This window comes from Anarhichas minor, unplaced genomic scaffold (genome assembly GCF_050575085.1).
Source record: "Anarhichas minor isolate MPS153535 unplaced genomic scaffold, ASM5057508v1 ptg000007l, whole genome shotgun sequence".
NCBI lineage: Eukaryota > Metazoa > Chordata > Actinopteri > Perciformes > Anarhichadidae > Anarhichas > Anarhichas minor.
The window spans coordinates 15,870,157-15,895,477 of NW_027466453.1; the positions used below are offsets into that span (position 1 = coordinate 15,870,157).

The 25,321-nt window shown below is 39.1% G+C and overlaps 3 protein-coding genes and 1 long non-coding RNA gene across 4 annotated transcripts; all 4 read left to right on the plus strand.

Annotated features, from left to right (window-relative positions):
- The first annotated feature begins 1,655 nt into the window (after positions 1 to 1,655).
- Positions 1,656 to 3,788, plus strand: LOC142945292 (interferon-induced protein 44-like). Its single transcript, XM_076086710.1, has 5 exons — positions 1,656 to 1,673; positions 2,350 to 2,502; positions 2,673 to 2,844; positions 2,931 to 3,031; positions 3,161 to 3,788. The coding sequence occupies exons 1-5, from the start codon at positions 1,656 to 1,658 to the stop codon at positions 3,320 to 3,322; spliced, it is 606 nt and encodes a 201-aa protein (XP_075942825.1). The 3' UTR covers positions 3,323 to 3,788.
- A 1,323-nt stretch (positions 3,789 to 5,111) lies between these two features.
- On the plus strand, positions 5,112 to 11,789 carry LOC142944942 (C-Jun-amino-terminal kinase-interacting protein 4-like). The gene is made up of 9 exons (XM_076086175.1): positions 5,112 to 5,573; positions 8,595 to 8,715; positions 8,868 to 8,938; positions 9,051 to 9,139; positions 9,366 to 9,510; positions 10,483 to 10,506; positions 11,100 to 11,249; positions 11,416 to 11,576; positions 11,689 to 11,789. The coding sequence occupies exons 1-6, from the start codon at positions 5,274 to 5,276 to the stop codon at positions 10,483 to 10,485; spliced, it is 729 nt and encodes a 242-aa protein (XP_075942290.1). The 5' UTR covers positions 5,112 to 5,273; the 3' UTR covers positions 10,486 to 10,506; positions 11,100 to 11,249; positions 11,416 to 11,576; positions 11,689 to 11,789.
- Positions 11,790 to 14,060: 2,271 nt separating this feature from the next.
- LOC142944948 (interferon-induced protein 44-like) lies at positions 14,061 to 18,783 on the plus strand. Its single transcript, XM_076086188.1, has 9 exons — positions 14,061 to 14,077; positions 15,480 to 15,503; positions 16,319 to 16,363; positions 16,604 to 16,634; positions 16,916 to 17,117; positions 17,345 to 17,497; positions 17,666 to 17,837; positions 17,924 to 18,024; positions 18,157 to 18,783. Exons 3-9 carry the CDS (start codon positions 16,321 to 16,323, stop codon positions 18,316 to 18,318), a joined length of 864 nt encoding a protein of 287 aa, XP_075942303.1. The 5' UTR covers positions 14,061 to 14,077; positions 15,480 to 15,503; positions 16,319 to 16,320; the 3' UTR covers positions 18,319 to 18,783.
- A 2,163-nt stretch (positions 18,784 to 20,946) lies between these two features.
- Positions 20,947 to 23,026, plus strand: LOC142944955 (uncharacterized). Its single transcript, XR_012952898.1, has 3 exons — positions 20,947 to 21,042; positions 22,450 to 22,473; positions 22,677 to 23,026. It is a non-coding gene; the product is annotated as an uncharacterized LOC142944955 (long non-coding RNA).
- Positions 23,027 to 25,321: the final 2,295 nt, after the last annotated feature.

The window sequence follows — 25,321 nt, forward strand, 5'->3', positions numbered from 1 at the left end:
TGAAGTGGTTCAACAACTACTGCACATGTAGTTGTTTTACATTATTTGTTGATCCTCATTTTGTTGCTCTCATACACTGATGTTCTGGTAAAATCATGTGACCATCACTGCCCGTCTTGTACAGTGTGTCTAGTCTAGAACGGTTATAATAATGCAATGTATTCTGTGAAGATGTAGAGCACTGCTGTCCTTCCTGCCACAAAGTCAGATACGTGAAAATGAAACTATGCTGATTGTGGGAGGGAAGCCTGTTACAGCATGTTTCTCTGCTTCTTTCCTTTGGTTCTGATCAACAGTTTTGAGCCATGCAGCTATGCTCATTTAGTTGTGACTTAGTCGCTTGGCGACTCTTTCAGAAATCATTTCAGTAAGGCTGTGATTGAAATCCTTTATAAGCTCATATAAGAGATTTTAAAGGGCTTTCCTTTTTGAAATTCGATACCAAAATGTCCTGATATTCTCAGAGTGACACTCTGAAGTGGTCTGCTACTGTTCTGAAGTGAACTTAGTTAGTGACAATTGGCCACACTAGAATGTTCTGACACTGTAATAGTGACACTATAAGGTCTTTTGCTATTAATCTGAAGTGAAGTTTGTGACAATAGGAAATTTCCTTTTAGTCCTAATCAGAGTTTACAGGAAAGATAGCTCATATATCAGATTTTAAAGGGCTTCAATTTTGGAACTCTGCATCAGGATATCCTGATATTATCTGAGTGACACTCTGAGTTGGTTTTGAAGTCAGTGCACGCTCTTGCAGTAACGCCTCGTGTATAACACGTATTGCGAAACATCGTGGGTGTTGGCTTGACAGTGTTTTTCAAGGTAGACGGTGGGTTGACTGCAGTACTTCTTCTCACGGGCATAACAGCGGATGTAAGATTTATTTTAAAATATTATTAATTTTGATAAACGTCATCTTAAACTACAAGACCGTGATGGATGTTTATCCCACTGCTCTTATAGTGGCATGACTTACTGTATGAACTGTATCATTCAATTCATGCAGAGGTACAATTTAATTTTTCTTTCTGTCCAGATACTTCTTTGGATCCAGTGGAAGGTAAAAAAAATAATAATTTCTTGACAGTTTATCTTTGTACTTTCACTTTCTCTATACTCTAACTTTTGTGTTTTCTGTGAATTCAATTGTATAAATGTAATTACACATATTCAAAAATAATAAATACTTTGCTTGTGCTGCACCTGAGTCTGTTTTACCGATGACAACTTACAACATGACTGAACTTACAAATGAATATTCTGAAATATGAAGCCTCAAATATTCTGTTGATATTTGGTTTGTTTTTGGTAATAAATATTGTTTAATAATGTTTCTTGTTTACATGTTGCCTTATATCTTTTTGTAGCCATGGGTGGAGGACCGTCAAAAATGGCTCCTGAACGTAAGAAACTCAAATTATTTCAGAACGTTAAACTCAGAAGATTACATCACACATTTATTTCACGAGTGTGAAGGAGAGGGATAAGTAGATCAAAAGTTGTGAATAAAACCCTGCACACAGTCAAACCTGCACAAATACATTTGAGAAATTTATAAAGATAAAAAATAACAGATTCTTAATTTGTGTTGAAATAATGTATTTGACGGATATATTATATCAATTTGTGCACTCTGCAGCTTTGATGGCAGAATGGAGGTGCGTATGGGGGTGAGTGGTTTGTTTAATTTATGTTCCCTCTGGTGTTTAATTGCTTTTCTTCAATTAACTATTGTTAAAACATTTTGGGTTTGTTTCAGTTTCATGATGGTTTAGTTTGGTGTCTGTGACGACCGTGCAGCAACCACAAAATATGTGCAACATATGGAAAACCGATAATAATGTTGAAGTGCATTGTGATCTGAAATATAATCTTACCTTTTCTTTCTTGAACAGCCATAAAAACAAAGACCTGAAGTTTATGAAGGATTATCAGCCTTATAACGAAGAAGTCAAACAGCTCAGAGTTCTGCTTCATGGACCTGCTGGTGATGGCAAGTCCAGCTTCATCAACTCTGTCGACAGTGCGTTACAAGGCAGAGTTACTGATCGAGCTTTGGCGGATAATACAATCGATGGAAAGACCAGAAAAGTATGATCCCTTTTCAGTGTGGTTTAACTAAGGTCGTATGCTACTGTAAAACTTCATGAACGTAAACAACTCTTTCACCTAGTATTTCCGATTCATTTATTTTTGTGTGCACTTGCAAAGATAATTGCAGTACACAGCTCAGACAACAGCAGTTGAGCAACTAGTTGTGATGAAAATAATGAGCATGATATAAAGTGCCTCATAGACATTTTTCAATATGTAATAATGTCATCATATCGCTTTTCTGTTTTACAGCACAGAACTTACCAATTCAATAAAGGAGGACCAGGGACATTTTACCCTTTTGTCTTCACTGACTTGATGGGCCTTGAGAAGGGAACAAAGAAAGGAGTTTGTGTGGAAGACATCAAACTGGCCATGAAGGGGCACATAAAAGATGGTTATGAAGTACAGTCCAATTAATTACTGAATTCATTTTAAGCTTTGTTGGATATATTTCAGTAAAACAATCCAGCTTTGTGATCTGTTTTGCATAAAGAATTTTATTTACGTGAAGATACATTTAAGGAACTATTTGCACAAGTTATTCTTTGATTCTATTTTACATTATTTTCTAGATCAATCCGTGCTCTCAAATATCAGAGGATAATCAAAACTACAACAAGTACCCCACTCTGAACGACCAAGTTCATGTTCTGGTTTGTGTCATCGCTGCCAACACAGAAAATATACTGGATGAAGAATCTGTGATAAAGATGAGGGAAGTCAGACTTGCAGCTAGAGACTTGGGTAAGGTTTAGTTTTTGGGGTTCATAAATTAAATCAAATAACCTGAAAAACATTAATCTGATTGAATTGGATCTTTGTATCGGCAGAGATTCCCCAAGTGGCTATTCTCACCAAAATTGATGAAGCTTGTCCAGAGGTCAAGGCCGATATAAAGAACGTGTATAAGAGCAGGTACCTGAAGAAAGTGGTACGTTTCTATTTCATGAGTTTGTAGAGTTGTTATTCTAATTGGACAATTTTGCTTAACATCTTAAAATGTAAACACAAAAATCTTTTTTGAGCAGCATTCCTTAAATGGGCAATTTTTCCAAATTAGGTGGACGACTTGAGTGCTAAGCTGGGCTTTATACCGACCTGCATCTTTCCTGTGAAAAACTACCACTCAGAGATCAAAACAAATGATGAGGTTGATACACTGATACTGAGAGCACTGAACATGATCATCAACTTGGGAGAAGACTATGTCAACAGCCTGTAGACCTACAAACTGCTGAGGGAAATCTTGCTTTATGTCAGCATGAAATAAAGTCAGTTTGTGAACAGGATGTAATTAAATAAAGTGGGACTATGGTTTTTGGTTTTTATTTGTAGACATGTAATGCATATAGTCTCTGCTCTAAATGGTCTTACCTCTACATAGTTGAATAAAGCATGATAGGCTGTATCACAACCACTATGCATTTGAGTTTTTGCATTATTATTTTGTTAGCTATGCTTTGTTGATTCAGGTGGTGATTTCTGATGTTCCAGTCTCTCAGTAATCATAACACATGTCTTGATTAAAACTGGGCTAAATTGGATTGAAAAGTGAAACTTGTATCAGACTACTGATTACATATATGCTGTATCTATTGTTCTATTTCAATGTTTGGACCTGCTATTGAATCATTGTGCTAATACTGCTGCTCAGGTAAAACCCACAATAAATAACATAAATAATGAAATTAGTATTTAGTCTCCTTTTATCTCATTCCTTCTAGTCCATACCATACACTAGATTGTCTTGTAATGCAAGTGACCCACGCAGTATTACACAATTGTATGTAATATGTGGTAAGGCATGTAAACTGGGGGCATGAATTGACCTCTTATGGTGACAAATACCAATTAAAGTAAAATTATTGTATGAGTAATTTCACTTTGATCCATCAGAGTGCAATCAGAGGTGCTTGTCAATGAAAATGTATAATAAAGCTGTAAGAGCCATTGTGTTATTGTTTTTTTTGTGTACTACCTCCCACCACTTGGGGGCGTAGTGCCGCTGTCAATTAGGCCCCAGGTGAATATAATCAGGAGGGTCACTTGAAACAGGTGTTGCTGAGTAAGCAGGAGCAAACAGTTTTTGACCGTGCGACATTTAATGAATGTAAATGTTATGATTTATTTGGTCTATGTAGAGGAAATGGATTTTGACAGAGAAAGTGGTTTTCCTCTGTTTATGTGAGAAATAAAATGCCTATATTGGAAACTGGACTTCGGTATTCATGGCACGCGCCTAAACAAACAATCAGCAACCGTGGTGACTTTTTTGATAAGCAGTGGGGTCACTACAAAAGCTATATTAAGATGCAGTGTAAAGGTGTCCCATCTGAGTCTGGAGTGTTAAAAGGAGATACTCACATATTTTTATTTATATAATTTATATTTGTATATTTCTACTGACCAAATGTGAAAACTTTATGATGTTCTCGTGTCATTTCTTTACAGAATCTCTTTCAGAATATGATTGAGGTATTTTTCTTCTCTTGCTACGCCTTCGACGTCAAATAATCTTACGTTGTTAGCGCGATGTGACGTCATCACGTGATCTGGTCAACGACTCAGCTGTTGTCATGGTGGCTTCATGTACCGTCGGAAATGTTGGAATTACAACTACACCCCGATGAAAAACAAACAAAATGACAAATAGGACAGGAGAGCTCGTGATTATTTATGACCTCCCAGTATATATAATACAAATGTTACATTTAGTAAAAGCATTAATACATAGATCAATATAACAAACCATCCTGTGTAGTTTCCTCTCTATTATGTTGGTGTAGGACCAAACAAATATGTGGGTGCCACACTACTATAATATGGTTCTAAACCAATATGAATTTTATTCCCACAAGTTCAAAAATATATTTCTGTACTCGAGGATCTTCGGACTGTTATTTCGGTATTCCAGTGAAACTGGGAAGTACAAGCTTTGGAAAAGCATTTGAAGGCAGCATGGGACAAGTGAGGGGAAAAAAGAGGAAGAAATCCACGTAGCCTCTCTTGCGTCACAGTCGCACGGCCGTGTAATGTCCTCAATGTGTGACATTACGCTTATTTGATGAAACGCTGCATGCAATTAAGCCGATAGCGGTGTTCACAGTGGCGGGGTAACGCGGAACAACTCACATCGGTCCCGTTTGCTGAAAGGGGGGAGAGAGGACTATAAAATGGAGCTGGAAGACGGAGTTGTGTACCAGGACGACCCGGGGACATCAGCGATGATGTCTGAGCGGGTATCGGGCCTGGCCAACTCCATCTACCGCGAGTTCGAGAGGCTCATCGGTAAATACGACGAGGACGTGGTGAAGGAGCTGATGCCGCTGGTCGTGGCGGTGCTGGAGAACCTGGACTCGGTGTTCGCGGAGAACCAGGAGCACGAAGTGGAGCTGGAGCTGCTGAAGGAGGACAACGAGCAGCTCATCACCCAGTACGAGCGGGAGAAAGCGCTGAGGAAACATGCAGAAGAGGTGAGTTGAATGGAGCTGGGAAAAAGACACAAAAAAACCTGATGGTCACCGGCATCCTCGTGAGGAGGACCGAGGGCTGCCTCAGGTGTTTTGCCCTCCCAGCATCCCTTTGCGATGACTTAACCTGTGCACGTGGCCGGGGCAGCATCCTGCCCGTCCTGCCACGGAGCTCGTTGGGGATGTAAACAAGGCAGTGTCTGGGCTAACGTCAGGCTGAATTGGCCCTCTCTTTGTATTCGCTGGATGGTCAGTGACACTCTAATCCAAGGATGGGACTTCTTACCCACTGCTTCAACGAAAGCATCTTTCTCTGTCAAACCCATCTACAGCCATCAGCTCACCTATTGCATCAGATAGTGAAGTCACTGTCTGAGCCCTGTGAGACCCTCACTGAGTAAACAGCAGGTGATGTGACTCAGCGTTTTGGGGCATCACTGTAACATAAGTTTAAAAAAACCCCACAGGGATAAGAGGATGGAGACAGACAAGCAGTCAGATTACATATGTGCGTGTACTGTGATAGGACTCACTACAAGCATCCAACCACAGCTTTACCCAAATTATACCTTATGATGCTCATATTACTGTATTTAGGGTCCTCCACTAGCTGACCTTCACCCCTGTGCAACGCACGTAAGATATTAGCCTTTAATATGGTCCAACTGACTTTGATTTGTAAAATCTGTGGAGTTGTCCTTTTTAAATTAATAAATGTGAAATGAAGTCAGCATTTGCTGCTACACAACGTTTGATTAAGCAACCAAATAGGTGAAAAACTCACTCGTTGATCAGACATTGCCAACAAACATGACCCCGTGTGTGTGTGTGTGTGTGTGTGTGTGTGTGTGTGTGTGTGTGTGTGTGTGTGTGTGTGTGTGTGTGTGTGTGTGTGTGTGCGCGTGTGTGTGTGTGTGCAGGCATGTCTCAGGGATCGTGTGTATTGCCTAAGATGTGTGTGGTTTTAAATGTGTGAATCTGCCTCCTGGCCCTGAGCTTTTGAATTGAAGGGAAACGTGATGAGACTCAGACCGTCTGTCCCAGCTTGCATTTTTTTGACTCGGGGCTTCGGGACAGCAGGGACACTGGCCCCAGTACACTGTGGACACGTAGACCCCTCTGCACACACATTGACTGTGAAGCGGTGTGACAGCCAGGCACACATAAACACTCACACACACGCTGCACACTGACAATACTCCTGTATCCTTCACTGTTATAGTAACATATCGTGTCAACTGTACAGTAAGTGTGTGTACGGGATTGTCCTGGAAAGGAAGAGAAGCTTGTCCCCTCCCCTGAGGAGTAGTGAGCAGCGATACGCTGAGTCTGATGGAGAGGCATGGTATAACTTCCAGGTCATGTGATCCTTTGTCACACACAAGCAGAAAGGGAACTTCCACCAGCTTGCGTTTTTGCTTCCTTTCCCTTTTTTTTTAGTGCCTGGACTTAGTAGTGAAGTCACCTTTCTTCCTCCAGAGGAAATAGATTTTGGTTTTTAGACCTTTTGCTTGCTTGGCCATCGATTGCTTTTTAAATCATGATCAAGATTTCACACAGACACAAAATAGATGGTATCATCCTCCTCCCGGCTCTGTTATTGCAACCCTGTTTCCTCCGATCTCTGATGTAATTTGGAGACAAAGACATGAAATTAAACAGTGTAAATTACTTATGATATTAATGACCGACATTATATTGATTTTGATTAAGTCTGAGGAATCTAGCCAGCTGTTCAGATCATTAAAACTAATTCGCAGCCTTCTACAGTTTCTCATTGGTTTCTCTCTCACATGTATCCAGACCATCAATCTGCACACATTACCAGTTATCATCTTCATCACTTTGCCTCATTTATATATTTTCTTATATGTAAATACCTGCAGTAAAGTATGACCATAGGATGGCCGCTGCTGAGATTTCTTACATACACTTTCAGCTCTACATTACTTAATTATTTATTTATTTGAGCAAAAGTTTTTTGCACATTTGTTGAACATATGATTTGGGCAACCCTGAGTGCTACATACAAATACGATGAATTTAATCTGGAGATGATTTGTCATTTAGTCCGAACAAAATATGTTTTAGTTTTTCAGTCATATAGCTCAAAAATATCAGGCTGCCGAGCAGGCTGTGACATGCCTTTGTACATCAAGCTGCAAGTAGGACTCATGCATCCAGAGGAAGAGGAAGGGCAGCCACATTAGGGCCTTGGCTTGCTCCGCTGGACAGGATGTGGACGCTGACACACGCTCAGAGGCCCGCCGAGAAGGAAACTGGGAGGAACGGGAATTTCCGAATGAACCCTTAAGTCAAAATCCTGCTCCTCTAATCCTGATTTAGTCTTGTTTTTGTTTACATCCACGCCATCATTGTACATGTTCTGGAAAGTTACGCCGTCACACATGTCTGTGCTATTATGTAATGCGCTGTGTATAGGGCTGCAACTATTATTTCCATTATTGATCAATCTGTGGATATGTTTTAATTCATCAAATGTTTCTATGAAATGTAGTCGGGGGGGGGGGGAATGCTTCCCGGACTTTCAGATGTCTTGTTTTGTCCGACCAACAGTTCTTCCTCTCATTGAGAAGCTGTAACCAGAGAATGTTTGGCATATTTTCAACAATTTTGCCTGAAAAATAATTGAAACATTAAATAATTAGCTGATCTTTTTCTCTGTTGATGGATGAATCTAATTGGTTGAGCTCTGTGTAAAATACTAAATACGTTAATAATCTAATACTAACTTATATGTTAGAAAAGTTGCTAGTGCGTTAATGGTTTCAGGTTTTCTTTACCTTAGTCACATCAATAACACGTTAATAATACACATTATTTAGCTCAAGCTCTTATCTTTTTCACTAATATGTTAATAAATGACAAAAAGGAACCTGATTATCCCTTTAAACTACGTCAGACTACAGTGAGTTCTGATGGGTTTGGGATGAAGTGCCAGTGAATCTGACCACGCTCTGTGTTGCTGTTTGTTCTTGTGTCTGCGTCTGCGTTCCTGAGCAGAAGTTCATCGAGTTTGAGGACACGCATGAACAGGATAAGAAGGACCTGCAGAACCATGTGGACAGAAAGGAGTCCCATTCGCGGCAACTGGAACTCAAGATCAAGAACTACGCAGACCAGAGTAAGCACCAACGATATATTATGAATGTCACTCTTCTCACAATCACTGCTCTCCATTGTGTCACGGGGAGACGTCCATTCATTGAGATGGAAAATCAGTTATGACCCAGTAGTACGATCTTTTATTCATGTTGGTGTTGTATTCTGCTTCAGTCGGCAGGTTAGAAGAACGTGAGCTGGAGCTCAAGAGAGAATACAACTCCCTCCATCAGCGACACTCAGAGGTAAGGGGGAGAGGAAGGATGAGGAAGGATGAGGAAGCAGCTATTGTCAAGTTGTTATCCGTAACCACATTGATGACTAGTTTCCTCTGGCTCTTTGGTTTGACTTCTGCAGATGATCCATAACTACATGGAGCATGTGGAAAGGATAAAAATGCAGCAGATAAGTGAGACTTCAGAGTCGAGCGCCGTCGGTCGAATCAGGTAAGATTCTTAACAGTTACGTTAAGTTTGTATTAATGCTGCGTTCACGGCGTATTGGATGGATGGCAGAGAACGGCAGCTGATAACTTGCAAACATTCACGTCATCAAGACCAGGGTTTCTGTTAGAAAATAATTGGTGCCGGTCTATGTGTCCTCCTGGAAGATTTCAACGTCCCGGACAAATGGGAGGAATTTCGGTCAAGTAGCTTTCTTTTTTCCATCCAGGAGAGAGCGGCCTCTTTCTTTGGGCATCTTCCCATCACCCATCGGAGCATCTCTGCTAATCCCCGACTCCCAGGCCAGGGCAGAGACACCGGGCACAGAGGGCTGGAGATTCACTGACCCAGCGCGGTCCAACACTAGCCTCAAGGTAAGGCGTGTGGAATGGCTCCTTCATGTGAGCTTTAATCACAGTAGGTGGAAAATAATGACTTATTCCAGTGTGATTTGTCTTCAAAGAATGTCTTCATGAAAATGAGCTTCAGACATGAAGTGTATGATAGTGACACACAAATAATCTTTGAATTACCGACACAAAAATGCAAAAAGACTATCTGAAGACATGGTAAAGTCTGATTTCCCACTCTGAATTATGATGATCTTAAATGGTAATCTTTTTTTTCCACTTGATTCAAATTATATGGTACCTGAAGATTAAGGTCAAATGTAAGTTTACTGGCTGGTTACATTACTGCATACTTTATAGTATAAAGTGGCAATACATGTAAATACTTAAGAACAGTTACAAACAAAAGTGTACTCTACATCAGTAAATGTACCTACTTCCTTCATTGGTACTTTTCATGACGCATTTTTTGGATTCTTTTAAGTCACATGGCTTCATCCTGAAAGTGAAAGTAAATCCCTGAAATGTCTGAAAATCCCTGTCTGTCCCTTCGCTATTCTTCACAGTTTAATACATTCAATGACTGTCTTTTATGGCTTAACACTTCTATGGTAAACATACTATATAAAGATAAGGATTTGCAACTTTTGGCAAACACTTCACAAATTATCCACCTCTAAAAGTGCTACAAATTCAACTAAGAAACACTTCTAACTATGATTCCTAAAAGACACTTCTTATCATAAATTCTAAAACACTTGTAATTATAAATCTTAAAGCACACTTCTAAACCTACATTTCCTACACTCCCTTTACATCAATGGGGGGAGGTAAGTCTTGAATTGTCATAATTTCACCTTCTAAATGTTCCAAATATTGCAAAAGTGATTGAAATGTATAACGCTAACATTTACCAAAAGGAATGCATGATGTTGCTGAAGTTTTACGATACAGCTTCATGTTAACACATGTAACTTTCTCTTTAGCATATTTTAGTGAGCCATGGAGGAATGTGACGGAGTGAGTATGAGTCACATGTTGTACATTTAATAATAAATATAATAAAGTATACTGTTCTCATGTTCTTTTTCTTTGTTTTAAAGTGACTACCAGGAGAATGATATGATGATGAATGGCTTCTCAGTTAAAACAACGCCTATTTATTTTGAAATGTGTTTGATATTTGTTTATATCTAGAAGTACAAATAAATTAACATTAAAATAAAGAAGGATTGAAATAGAGGACTAAAACATTTTAAAACTCTGAGCCCAGCCTTGTGAACCTGTTACAGTTTAGATGTTGCTTAACGTAGCCTAATCAGCAGTGCAATAGAGAGGACAGCAGAGATACAGCAACAAGAGTTTGATTCTGAACTTTTGATTGTGTGCTTTAAGTTTGGCAAAAACAGCACATACATTTGGTATAATTGTATTGCACATCCAGTTCATTTTTTTGTTACCGTGCAGACAATGGAAGCTTAGATTTATAGCTTTAATTGAATGCCTCACCTGTTGTTTTCTTGGAAGAAACAATGTCTGTTTGACATTTTTTATTGCAAATTGATCAGGGATTTGTAAAAGTGATGCAAATAATTCCACCTTCTGCTTTACAGTACACGGCTTATAAAATCCACAAAGACCCTGATAGCTTTTACTCTGTCATTTTCAATGACATCATGGGCTTTGAGCAAAATACTAAGACAGGAGTTGATGTGGAAGACGTGAAACTGGCCATGATGGGACATGTGCCAGATGGTTATAAGGTACAACTCTTTGAACTCTGACATTATTTAAGTTATCTACTTTTCTTTTTTCACACAGTTTTGCATTTTACACTTTTTTTTGCATTACATTGTGCCAAATGCTACTATTTAACTGTGATATTGAATAGTTAACAGTAGATCATCTTTTTTTAAATCGTTTTTCTAGTTCAATCCTATAGCCCAGCTTCAGGAGACTGATAGGGACTACATCTCATCTCCCACTCTGGAAGACAGAGTTCACGTCCTGGTTTGTGTCATTCCTGCTGGCTCAGTATCTTTAATAAGTGAAGAAGTTGAGAGAAGTCAGACAAGCAGCCGCTGAATTAGGTAAGAGCCGACATCACAACGGTCATGACTGTGTTCACTAATGGAACCAGATCTGGTTTTATGAATCAAAATACCAGCAAAGCAAATACGGATTATGTTTCTGTCTTGACAGGAATTCCCCAACTGGCTATTCTCACCAAAGTTGATGAAGCGTGTCCTCAGGCGGAAGAAGATCTAAAGGAAACATACAGGATCAAGTACTTGAAGGAACAGGTAGGTTTTTATTGGTGATTTTGTATTTGTTGTTAGAGTTCAATTTTCTGAATTTGAGCACAAGAATCTCATTTTTTTAGTCACAACTTTGCCATTTACTAATCAACTGAAATCCTGTTTCTTAGGTCGACAAATTCAGCAAGTTGCTCGGCATTCCACCGAACTGCATCTTTCTTGTGAAGAACTACCACTCAGAAATCAAAACAAATGATGATATTAATGCGCTGATCCTGACCGCACTGAAACAGATGATTACCTTCGGAGAAGACTTTCTCGACAACCTGTAGACCTACATACTGCTGATGACCAGTCCACACATTCTCACTCCCAACTGGTCAAATACAAACGCTTGGTCAGTGGCCTTAAGCCTCAAACAAAGCTCTACGTGTGTCAGTTTCCACTTGTTGCATGCATAGTTTCTTTTCAAAATAAACTTCCTTCTTTACAGAAAGTTAGGTTTAGGAAAAGAGAGTGGGCGACGTTAACTTAACTTACTAACAACTCAGTCACTACTGAGTGACTAACGACTCACATGACTAACGACTGACGTGAAAAAAAGTCTACGACTACTTTAAGTTTTGCAGGGACACAAAGGGTGGTCTCCTGGATAAAAGTCCATTGTTTGTTTGACCCACATCCCCTCCTTCCCTCTCTGTGTGGACTATCTCACTCTTTATACTACGTCAGTGGCTCTGAGCATATAATGATGATGTGGGTGGGTTTTCTTTGGAGTTAGTAAAGCCCAGTGTGTCTCATACAGACACTAAAGGGTGCATGAAGCATGAAAAAATTGCTTCTTTAAAACAATAATAATAATAACAGTAATGTGCAGGATGCTTTTTGTGGTTTTTATTTTCATTTTCAAGCATGTTATGCATATTTTGTAGGCTTCATCACATGCGTCATAGTTGAGTTAGTTAAAAAATGTTTCTCCTATTTTACTTTGTGGGATAAAATAAATACAAAATAACCTGTTCAAAATGTGGATTTGCAAAAAATATGCTTGTGTGTAGTGCAACATTACATGAAATACATTGTGTAATAAATATGAAAAATACACAATAATGTTATATCAACATGTATGTGAACTGTGCTGTTGTGAAATGTTTTTTCCTCCTGCTTTTTATTCCAATGAAATAGTTTATTGCAGGTTTTTTTCTTTTATTATAGCAAAAGATTATTTGAGCAGCCTATGCCTATCGGTGCTGTTGATCACTAGGATGATGATGGGTGGGAAAAGTTAGCTGAAGCAAGTTACTGTAGTTAGCTAAGCCACATGCAAACATAATACTGCATTTTATGTTGTTTGCAAGTAGACAAAGGTGAGGAAGCACCTTCACACAAAACACAGTCAAAGGAGAGCAATGAATAGTTTTGTGTCTTCACCTTCAACATGTTCTTTGTGTGTTCTCCATGAATGTGCCTGTAAATATCCACCATAGGTCAGCATTTATTCTTATGCTGGAATTAAATGTGTCAACCATTTCCGTAAATTCAACTTCTTACCTTTGGTGTTTATTCATCGATATTTCAAATAGCTGTGGCAACACTAATGATATGGTGCAGTATCATATATTTAATATCTGTCCTAGTCGGTATTATCACAAAGTTATCTACGTACAAGTGAAAATGAAACTATCCTGAGTGTGGGAGGGAAGCTTACATTTGTTACTCTACACCCTTCCTTTGATTCTGATCATAATATTTTGAGCAGTGCATGTAGCTGTGCTTCCATGACGCTGCTGTGGGTCTGGACGGCGTTATCAGCTGTTACCATATGAGGGCAGTGCAGAGTAGAGGCCATGAGCCAGCCAGTGGGGCAGCTCACATGCACTAGAAGACACATGTGGTATGAAAAAGCATTTTATATATTCATTGGTCAATATCTTCAAAACTAAATAAGATATTAACAAACTTTATGTGACATTTGATGGCCTTGGTCCAACAATGAGCATGGACCACCCAACCACAACAACAACCAGCAGCTACAATAAGAACAACACCACAACCTGGTGCTACCATAAGCATAATAGTTTGACATAATTTATCAAAGTGATAAAAAGGAACTTAGAATACTGTATAAAAAGCTTATTTTCTCAATTGCAGAGAAACAAAAGTGTACTCTACATCAGTAAATGTACCTACTTCCTTCATTGGTACTTTCTATGACGCATTTTTTGGATTCTTTTAAGTCACATGACTGGCTTCATCCTGAAAGTGAAAGTAAGGATCATAAGAACCGTTCTTTCTGTCCACATTACTTGAAGTGGCACTCTGCAGATATAACGGTAAGGACTTTCTATTATGTAACAGCGGGTAATGTGTAACTGATTTTATTCATATGGTTTCATAAAATGTCTCTTTATGAATTTTAAACAGAAACACACTTTTATGAAAGACATGCTTTATGTACTGCAGAGTTAAGCCTTCACTTTTACCTCGATACGCAATTAATCACTGAACTTGAAAGTGAAAATTGTCTTGACTGTCATTTCAATTTGGTACGTGTTGACATAACTTTGACATACTTGAACTATATTTTCTTTATTTTTAGTTAGATTTGTGACCACAGTCTTGATGGTTTTACCTGTGTGTCTCCTGTTATCATCTTCTTGCTGTTAGCAACTGCTAGCAGTGATGCATAACATGTTCTATGTTTTTCATTAATTATTTGCATTGTATATTTCCTACTACTGTATATGTGCGGCTGCAGCAGTAACGCAGCCGCTGCACCGGAGCGTTTTGGTAAAGAGGGAGCTGAGCCGGAAGGCAAAGCTCTGAAGTTAGTGGTCGGTCTACGTTCCAACCCTCACATATGGTCACGAACTCTGGGTCGTGAACGAAAGAACGAGGTCGCGGATACAAAAAAATGAGTTTCCTCCGTAGGGTGGCCGGGCTCAGCCTTAGAGATAGGGTAAGGAGCTCGGACATCAGGAGGGAACTTGGAGTTGAGGCGCTACTCCTTCGCGTCGAAAGGAGTCAGCTGAGGTGGTTCGGGCATCTAATCAGGATGCGTCCTTGGGGCCTGCCATTGGAGGTTTTCCGGGCACGCCCAACTGGGAGGAGACCCCGGGGAAGACCCAGAACAGCTGGAGGGATTACATCTCCCAGCTGGGCTGGGAACGCCTCGGGATCCCGAATGAGCTGGAACATGTTGTGGGGAGAGGGAAGTCTGGGTCAGCCTGCTTGGACTGCTGCCACCGCGAATGGATGGATGAATGGATGGATGGATGGATGGATGGATGAATGGATGGATGGATGGATGGATGGATGGATGGATGGATGGATGGATGGATGGATGGATGGCTCATATATCAGATTTTAAAGGGCTTCCATTTTGGAACTCTGCATCAGGATGTCCTGATATTATCTGAGTGACACTCTGAGTTGGTTTTGAAGTCAGTGCACGCTCTTGCAGTAACGCAAACCAAGTACCACAAAACATCGCGGGTGTTGGCTTGACAGTGTTTTTCAAGGTAGACGGTGGGTTGACTGCAGTACTTCTTCTCACGGGCATAACAGCGGATGTAAGATGTTTTTTTAAATATTAGTAATTTTGAGAAACGTCATCTTAAACTACAAGACCGTGATGGATGTTTATCCCACTGCTCTTATAGTGGCATGACTTACTGTATGAACTGTATCATTCAATTCATGCAGAGGTACAATTTAATTTTTCTTTCTGTCCAGATACTTCTTTGGATCCAGTGGAAGGTAAAAAAAATAATAATTTCTTGACAGTTTATCTTTGTACTTTAACTTTCTCTATACTCTAACTTTTGTGTTTTCTGTGAATCCAATTGGGTAAATTTAATTACACATATTCAAAAATAATAAATACTTTGCTTGTGCTGCACCTGAGTCTGTTTTACCGGTGATAACTTACAAATGAATATTCTGAAATATGAAGCCTCAAATATTGGTTTGTTTTTGGTAATAAATATTGTTTAATAATGTTTCTTGTTTACACCTTATATCTTTTTGTAGCCATGGATAGAGGACCGTCAATACCGGCTCCTGAGCCTCCTAAACATAAGATACTCAAAATATTTCAGAACATTGTTTAAGCTCAAAAGATTACATCACACATTTATTTCACGAGTGTGAAGGAGAGGGATAAGTAGATCAACAGTTGTGAATAAAACCCTGCACACAGTCAAACCTGCACAAATACATTTGAGAAATGTATAAAGATTCTTCATTTGTATTGAAATAATTTATTTGACGGATAATTACATCAATTTGTGCACTCTACTTGTCAGCTTTGATGGAAGAATTTCTCTATACTCTAACTTTTGTGTTTTCTGTGAATTCAATTGGATACACATATTCAAGAAGAATAAATATTTTGCTTGTGCAGCACCTGAGTCTGTTTTACCGGTGATAACTTACAACATGTCTGAACTTACAAATGAATATTCTGAAATATGAAGCCTCAAATATTCTGTCGAAGTTTGGTTTGTTTTTGGTAATAAATATTGTTTAATAATGTTTCTTGTTTACATGTTGCCTTTTATATCTTTTTGTAGCCATGGGTGGAGGATCGTCAAAACCTGCTCCTGAGCCTCCTAACCGTAAGATACTCAAAATATTTCAGAACATTGTTTAAACTCAGAAGATTACATCACACATTTATTTCACGAGTGTGAAGGAGAGGGATAAGTAGATCAAAAGTTGTGAATAAAACCCTGCACACAGTCAAACCTGCACAAATACATTTGATACATTTATAAAGATAAAAAATAAAAGTTTCTTCATTTGTGTTGAAATAATTTATTTGACGGATATATTACATCAATGTGTGCACTCTGCAGCTTTGATGGAAGAATGGAGGCGCGTATGGGGGTGAGTGGTTTGTTTAATTTATGTTCCCTCTGGTGTTTAATGACTTTTCTTCAACTAACTATTGTTAAAACAAAACTGTGCAACTGCAGCACTCCTTTGTTGAGACTGCCTCTATTACTGTCATTTTAGTTTCTTTCAGTTTCAGTTTCATGATGGTTTAGTTTGGTGTCTGTGACGACCGTGCAGCAACCACAAAATATGTGCAACATATGGAAAACTGATAATAATGTTGAAGTGCATTGTGATCTGAAATATAATCTTACCTTTTCTTTATTGAACAGCCATAAAAACAAAGACCTGAAGTTTGTGGAGAATTATCAGCCTTATAACGAAGAAGTCAAACAGCTCAGAGTTCTGCTTCATGGACCTATAGGTGCTGGCAAGTCCAGCTTCCTCAACTCTGTCGACAGTGCGTTACAAGGAAGAGTTACTGATCGAGCTTTGGCGGATAATACAATTGCTGGAGAGAGCTTCACCAGAAAAGTATGAATCCCATTTCAGTGTGGTTTAACTAAGGTCGTATGTTATGAACTGTAAAACTTCATGACACGTAACAGCTCTTTCAACTAGTATTTCTGATTTATTTATTTTTGTGTGCACTTGCAAAGACAATTGCAGTACACAGCTCAGGCAACAGCTGAGCAAGTAGCCTCATAGACATATTTCATTATGAAGCAATAATGTCATCATATCGCTTTTCTGTTTTACAGCACAGAACGTACCAATTCAATAAAGGAGGACCAGGGACATTTTACCCTTTTGTCTTCACTGACTTGATGGGTCTTGAGAAGGGAACTAAGAAAGGAGTTTGTGTGGAAGACATCAAACAGGCCATGAAGGGGCACATAAAAGATTGTTACAAAGTACAGTCCAATTAATTACTGAATTCATTAAGTTTTGTTGGATATATTTCAGTAAAACAATCCAGCTTTGTGATTTGTTTTGCATAAATAATTTTATTTACGTGAAGATACATTTAAGGAACTATTTGCACAAGTTATTCTTTAATTCAATTTTACATTATTTTCTAGATCAATCCGTGCTCTCAAATATCAGAGGATAATCAAAACTACAACAAGTACCCCACTCTGAACGACCAAGTTCATGTTCTGGTTTGTGTCATCGCTGCCAACACAGAAAATATACTGGATGATGAATCTGTGATAAAGATGAGGGATGTCAGACTTGCAGCTAGAGACTTGGGTAAGGTTTAGTTTTTGGGGTTCATGAATTAAATCAAATAACTTGACAAACATTAATCTGATTGAATTGGATCTTTGTATCTGCAGAGATTCCCCAAGTGGCTATTCTCACCAAAATTGATGAAGCTTGTCCAGAGGTCAAGGCCGATATAAAGAACGTGTATAAGAGCAGGTACCTGAAGCAAGTGGTAAGTTTCTATTTTATGAGTTTGTAGAGTTGTTATTCTAATTGGAATACAATTTTGCTTAACATTTTAAAATTTAAACACAAAAATCTTTTTTGAGCAGCATTCCTTAAATGTGCAATTTTTCCAAATTAGGTGGACGACTTGAGTGCTAAGCTGGGCTTTATACCGACCTGCATCTTTCCTGTGAAAAACTACCACTCAGAGATCGATACAAATGATGAGGTTGATACACTGATACTGAGCGCACTGAACAAGATCATCAACTCGGGAGAAGACTATGTCAACAGCCTGTAGACCTACAAACTGCTGAGGCAAATCTTGCTTTATCTCAGCATGAAATAAAGTCAGTTTGTGAACAGGATGTAATTAAATAAAGTGGGACTATGTTTTTTTAGTTTTCATTTCTAAACATGTAATGCATATAGTATCTGCTCTAAATGGTCTTACCTCTACCTAGTTGAATAAAGCATGATAGGCTGCATCACTATCACTATGCACTTGAGTTTTTGCATTATTATTATGTTAGCTATGCTTTGTTGATTCAGGTGGTGATTTCTCATGTTCCAGTCTTCCAGTAATCATAACATGTCTAGATTAAAACTGGGCTAAATATGATTGAAAAGTTAAATTTATATCAGACTACTGATTACATATATGCTGTATCTATTGTTTTATTTCTATGTTTGGACCTGCTATTGAATCATTGTGCTAATACTGCTGTTCAGGTAAAACCCACAATAAATAACATAAATAATGAAATGTGTATTTAGTCTCCTTTCATTTCATTCCTTCTAGTCCATACCATACACTAGATTGTCTTGTAATGCAAGTGATCCACACAGTATTACACAATTGTATGTAATATGTGGTAAGGCATGTAAACTGGGGGCATGAATTGACCTCTTATGGTGACAAATACCAATTAAAGTAAAATTATTGTCGGAGTAATTTCACTTTGATCCATCAGAGTGCAATCAGAGGTGCTTGTCAATGAACATGTTTAATAAAGCTATATTAAGATTCAGTGTAAAGGTGTCCCATCTGAGTGGAGTGTTGAAAGGAGATACTCATATATTTTTATTTATATAATTTATATTTGTATATTTCTACTGACAATTGTGAAAACCTTATGATGTTCTCGTGTCATTTCTTTACAGAATCTCTTTCAGAATATGATTGAGGTATTTTCTTCTCTTTCTACGTCTTCTACGTCAAATCATCTTACGTTGTTAGCGCGATGTGACGTCATCACGTGATCTGGTCAACAACTCAGCTGTTGTGATGGTGGCTTCAAGTACCGTCGGAAATGTTGGAACTACAACTCCACCCCGATGAAAATCAAAATGACCAATAGGACTGCAGATTTTAATTCAGCAGATTGCTGTTTGTGTCCCATGTGAACTAAGTACTTTTGTTACCTAAACAAAAGCAAGTAGTAGTTTTGATGCGTAAAGCTAACAAAGTACTTTTGTTGCGTTTTTGTTTTGTTTTAATTTTGTAGTCATTTTAAGCCAAACCATGGAGTCTTCATTAAACCTGACAAAGTAGTTTTGCAGTTTAGATGTATGGGAACCTTATTCTGTAGGAGACGTCAGACTGCAGGTCTGAAAAGTGAAGCAAATGTGGAAATGCCTTCAACTTTTCAACTTTCAAAAAAAGGCGACTTCTCTGGTTACAAAAAGAAGGCCCTATATATACCTACCTGACCCTACTTCTCACTTGATTTATTACCTCAGTAAACATTGTAAACATGAGTTTATGCTCTCAATCACGAATATCAAGTCTTCTTCAATACAGCATGATGTTCATTTAGTAAATTATTCTCCCAGATGCACCATTTGTCAGAAGATGTTGATGAATGCATGTTCACACCCTGCACACACAGGAAACACACCAGTGAACACACCTTAATGGACACACATCTGGGAGCAGATATTGTTCACTGCTTCTTCTTTTGATGCACGTTCACATTTTGAGTGTTGCTTGTAGAAGACGAGTAAGGAGCAGCTCATATGAAGTTTAGGCTTCTCACATGAAGGATGTGTTGCAATTCTCACATCTACATTGATATACATTACATTTTAAAGTATTTTTTTTATTACTGTCTTTCCATCAATGACTTAAATTACAGGAAAGGGAAATTGGAAAGACAGAAATAAAACAGAAAGTCATTATCACGTTACAGTTGCTGTGCTATTGGCAGCCTCTGCTGGTCTTGCTGAGTCAGTGCAGTCAGTACATTTCATCCTCAAATCTGGTAATGACATCTAACATCAACAAACTGTGTGCCCCCACTGCCAGCAGTCAGTGTTCACCAACAATCATGTTAACAATGGTTTGGTTCAGGCATGGTATCTCTTTCTCACTCTCTATTCATTACATCACATTACAGTCATTTAGCAGACGCTTTTATCCAAAGCGACTTACAATAAGTGTATTCAACATCGGTTTTGGAGAGAACAACTAGTCACCAGAAGTCATAAGTGCATCTCCTTTCAAACAAGCATCTAAGAGCATAAACCAGAGCCAACGTACAGTGCAGAAACAAACAAATGCAGTAAGTGCCACAAACTAATATGAAAACATAAGTGCAATAAGCTCTTATGAATACAATAGATGCTAAGTAAGTGCTAACTGGAAGCACTCATCCTCCCAAAACACAAATAAGACCGGGTTAGAAAATAACAGTGTCAACCACTGCATGGCTGTGCCACCTAACAGCATGAACATAATATCCTTCTACTGTCAAATGTAAGTTTACTGGCTGGTTACATTATACTGCATACTTTATAGTATAAAGTGGTAATACATGTAAATACTTAAGAACAGTTACAACAAAAGTGTACTCTACATCAGTAAATGTACCTACTTTCTTCATTGGTACTTCCCATGACGCATTTTTTGGATTCTTTTCAGTCACATGACTGGCTTCATCCTGAAAGTGAAAGTAAGGATCATATATAATAAGAACCGTTCTTTCTGTCCACATACTTGAAGTGGCACTCTGCAGATATAACGGTAAGGACTTTCTATTATGTAACAACGGGTAATGTGTAACTGATTTTATTCATATGGTTTCATAAAATGTCTCTTTATGAATTTTAAACAGAAACACACTTTTATGAAAGACATGCTTTATGTACTGCAGAGTTAAGCCTTCACTTTTACCTCTATACGCAATTAATCACTGAACTTGAAAGTGAAAATTGTCTTGACTGTCATTTCAATTTGGTACGTGTTGACATAACTTTGACATACTTGAACTATATTTTCTTTATTTTTAGTTAAATTTGTGACCACAGTCTTGATGGTTTTACCTGTGTGTCTCCTGTTATCATCTTCTTGCTGTTAGCAACTGCTAGCAGTGATGCACAACATGTTCTATGTTTTTCATTAATTATTTGCATTGTATATTTCCTACGACTGTATATGTGCGGCTGCAGCAGTAACGCAGCCGCTGCACCGGAGCGTTTTGGTGAAGAGGGAGCTGAGCCGGAAGGCAAAGCTCTGAAGTTAGTGGTCGGTCTACGTTCCAACCCTCACATATGGTCACGAACTCTGGGTCGTGACCGAAAGAACGAGGTCGCGGATACAATCGGCCGAAATGAGTTTCCTCCGTAGGGTGGCCGGGCTCAGCCTTAGAGATAGGGTAAGGAGCTCGGACATCAGGAGGGAACTTGGAGTTGAGGCGCTACTCCTTCGCGTCGAAAGGAGTCAGCTGAGGTGGTTCGGGCATCTAATCAGGATGCGTCCTTGACGCCTCCCATTGGAGATTTTCCGGGCACGCCCAACTGGGAGGAGACCCCGGGGAAGACCCAGAACAGCTGGAGGGATTACATCTCCCAGCTGGGCTGGGAACGCCTCGGGATCCCGAATGAGCTGGAACATGTTGTGGGGAGAGGGAAGTCTGGGTCAGCCTGCTTGGCCTGCTGCCACCGCGAATGGATGGATGGATGAATGGATGGATGGATGGATGGATGGATGAATGGATGGATGGATGGATGAATGGATGGATGAATGGATGGATGGATGGATGGATGGATAGCTCATATATCAGATTTTAAAGGGCTTCAATTTTGGAACTCTGCATCAGGATATCCTGATATTATCTGAGTGACACTCTGAGTTGGTTTTGAAGTCAGTGCACGCTCTTGCAGTAACGCAAACCAAGTACAGCGAAACATCGTGTTGGCTTGACAGTGTTTTTCAAGGTAGACGGTGGGTTGACTGCAGTACTTCTTCTCACGGGCATAACAGCGGATGTAAGATTTTTTTAAAAATATTATTAATTTTGATAAACGTCATCTTAAACTACAAGACCGTGATGGATGTTTATCCCAATGCTCTTATAGTGGCATGACTTACTGTATGAACTGTATCATTAAATTCATGCAGAGATACAATTACATTTTTCTTTCTGTCCAGATACTTCTTTGGTTCCAGTGGAAGGTAAAATAATAATAATTTCTTGACAGTTTATCTTTGTACTTTCACGTTCCCTATACTCTAACTTTTGTGTTTTCTGTGAATTCAATTGGTTAATTTAACTACACATATTCAAAAATAATAAATACTTTGCTTGTGCTGCACCTGAGGTAATAAGTATTGTGTAATAATGTTTCTTGTTTACATGTTGCCTTATCTTTTTGTAGGCATGGGTGGATTATGGACAAAACTGACTGGGGGTAAGATACTCCAAATATTTCAGAACATTGTTTAAACTCAGAAGATTACTTCTCACATTTATTTCACGAGTGTGAAGGAGACGGATAAGTAGATTAAAAGTAAATATAACCCTGCACACAGTCAAACTTGCAAAACATTTGAGGAATTTATAAAGATGAAAAAATAACAGATTCTTCATTTGTGTTGAAATAATTTATTTGATGGATATATTACATTTACATTTAATTACACATATTCAAAAATAATATGCCACAGCCTGGAATTCAGTCAGAACCAAATCGACACACTCACTCAGGACAACAAGTCACTTCATCATTCTGTCAAATCGATAACCACCCAGCTCACCTCTGTTACTGCCGACACCAAAGAAACCATCCTGGATTTACAAGCACGCCGCATGAGAGACAATCTAGTTTTCACCGGCATTAGCGAACAAACCACAGAAGACCCCGAAAAATCAATCAAAGAATTCATGTCCAAACAACTCAAAGTACCCGCAGAGACCGTCAACATCACATTCCACCGCGTACACCGTCTGGGACCAAGGAACAACAATAACCGACCACGGCCAATCATCGCTAAGTTTGAACACTACAAACAAAAAGATCAGGTCAGACAACAAGGCAGGCAGCTCAAAGGAACGGACTATGGACTCAACGATCAATATCCCAAAGAAATCATGCAACGACGCAAAGTTTTGTTTCCAATCCGTAAACACATGATGAAAGAAGGAAAGAAAGCAATAATATCACTGGACAAACTATACATAGATGGACAATTGTACCGCGATAAGGACGTCACCCCCTGGCTTTTCTAGACCCCCCCCCCCCCCCCCACACACACTCTCTCTCTCTCTCTTTCTCGCGCCCCTACGGCTCCGCATACACGCACACACACACATCTACACATGATAACCCCCCTCCGTAGTTTAGGTATGCCCCTTCTCTTTTCTCTGCATTTGCACTGTTTCGATTATTATACTGTATAGTATTGCACCTACATCTCAATGTGCCAGACAGTATGAAACCCTATCTGGACCACACACTCCTTTGTATTTTTGTTTTGTGTATTGTTTTACTTACTTTGTTGTGTTCATGTTCCTATATGTGTTTGTTTCTCCCTGATTCAGTGTCTGCAGGTTCTGCTGTGACATTTACACACTCACTCTCTCTCACTCACACACACACACACACACACACACACACACACACACACACACACACACACACACGCACACACACACACACGCACACACACACACACACACACACACACACACTAACATTAATGTTCAGTCTATATTAACCCAGTCAACATGTCATCTATCAAATTCTTAACCTGGAATATCCGCGGAATTGGTTCTCAGGCAAAAAAAATAAAAGTTTTGAATCATCTGGCTAAACTGCAAGCAGATATATGCTTAATACAAGAAACACACCTCTCAGAATCAGACCACAACAAATTTAAATCACCACAATTCACTCACTCATTCTCGGCTCACTATAACACAAAACAAAGAGAGGTATGTATTTTAATTAACAAAAAAGTTTATTTTGTCCAGAACTCCACCATCACCGATCCTGAAGGCCGTTTTATCATTATAAACATATCCATCAACAATAGTCCAGTCACAATCTGTAATGTTTATGGCCCAAACACTGATGACCCATTGTAAAGGACTCTTAAGAGGTTCTGTGAATGTTTCCTACAAACCTTTTAATTAGAAGTTACTTAAGTTAATCACTTCCTGCTAGCCTTTATTTTGTAAGTCCCGTTTTACTTTTTGGGTCCTTTATTTTGAAATCTTTTTTGGCGAAACCGGAAGCCGATCCAAATCTCGCCAGAGTATGTTAGCTTGACTTCGCCACAAGAAAAGTATGAAATTCACGGTACAGACTTAAAGGAAAAGTATTATAAATATATTACTCCGCAATAAGAGTTTAATAATTAACGGTTAAGCACCTAGCTGGAACGGGAACAAGGTATTGTGTGTTCATTGTGTTCATTGTGTTTTATGTGTTGGTGTTTCAACTGGATGCTAATGTTAGCTTAACAGATATAGCTAAATGACTAGGCTGTGGTTTTGAGCTGGCACTGGCATCTGGTTGAAGCATTAATATATGCTCCCATGTATATTTAAATGTTATTTTCTGAATGTTTAAACTCATAAGAGCTCATTTATGTTTTATCTGTTCCGTAGCTCTTACGGTGTTTTCTGGAGAAAGGAGAAAAGTAAATTTGTGTTCAAAATAAAAGTCAACGGTTGAACATGAATAAAGGCCTCTGAAACATCAGTACGCTTCACCATTGTCCGGCTGGGGTCTGCTACAGTAAGAGCTTGGCCCTCACCGATCTGATGACTTGCTGCCTCTATGACGGGCCGTGACAGAGTGTCTTCACGGCTACCTGCTGCTGCTACGTCTCCACATGCTGTCCACATGGATTCGTCCAGCGTCACATGTGCCCATGTGCCACCACGTGATCCACTTCGGCAACTGTGGTAGTGGTCTCATGGATTCGGTGCATTGGTCAAGCACGGTCACATTACACCCCCCCCCCCCCCCCCCCCTTTATTACCCACAGTCTACAGTACTGCAAATAAGGAAATAAG

Bases quoted from the DNA above. Each gene is read 5' to 3' on its own strand.
- LOC142944948 (XM_076086188.1), top strand. From the start codon at position 16,321: ATGGGTGGAGGATCGTCAAAACCTGCTCCTGAGCCTCCTAACC. The intron at 16,635-16,915 runs GTGAGTGGTTTG...TTTATTGAACAG, and splicing joins GAATGGAGGCGCGTATGGGG to CCATAAAAACAAAGACCTGA. The intron at 17,838-17,923 runs GTAAGGTTTAGT...TTGTATCTGCAG, and splicing joins ACTTGCAGCTAGAGACTTGG to AGATTCCCCAAGTGGCTATT.
- LOC142945292 (XM_076086710.1), top strand. The intron at 2,503-2,672 runs GTACAGTCCAAT...ATTATTTTCTAG, and splicing joins ACATAAAAGATGGTTATGAA to ATCAATCCGTGCTCTCAAAT. The intron at 3,032-3,160 runs GTACGTTTCTAT...TTTCCAAATTAG, and splicing joins GCAGGTACCTGAAGAAAGTG to GTGGACGACTTGAGTGCTAA.
- LOC142944942 (XM_076086175.1), top strand. From the start codon at position 5,274: ATGGAGCTGGAAGACGGAGTTGTGTACCAGGACGACCCGGGGACATCA. The intron at 5,574-8,594 runs GTGAGTTGAATG...GTTCCTGAGCAG, and splicing joins TGAGGAAACATGCAGAAGAG to AAGTTCATCGAGTTTGAGGA. The intron at 8,716-8,867 runs GTAAGCACCAAC...ATTCTGCTTCAG, and splicing joins CAAGAACTACGCAGACCAGA to TCGGCAGGTTAGAAGAACGT.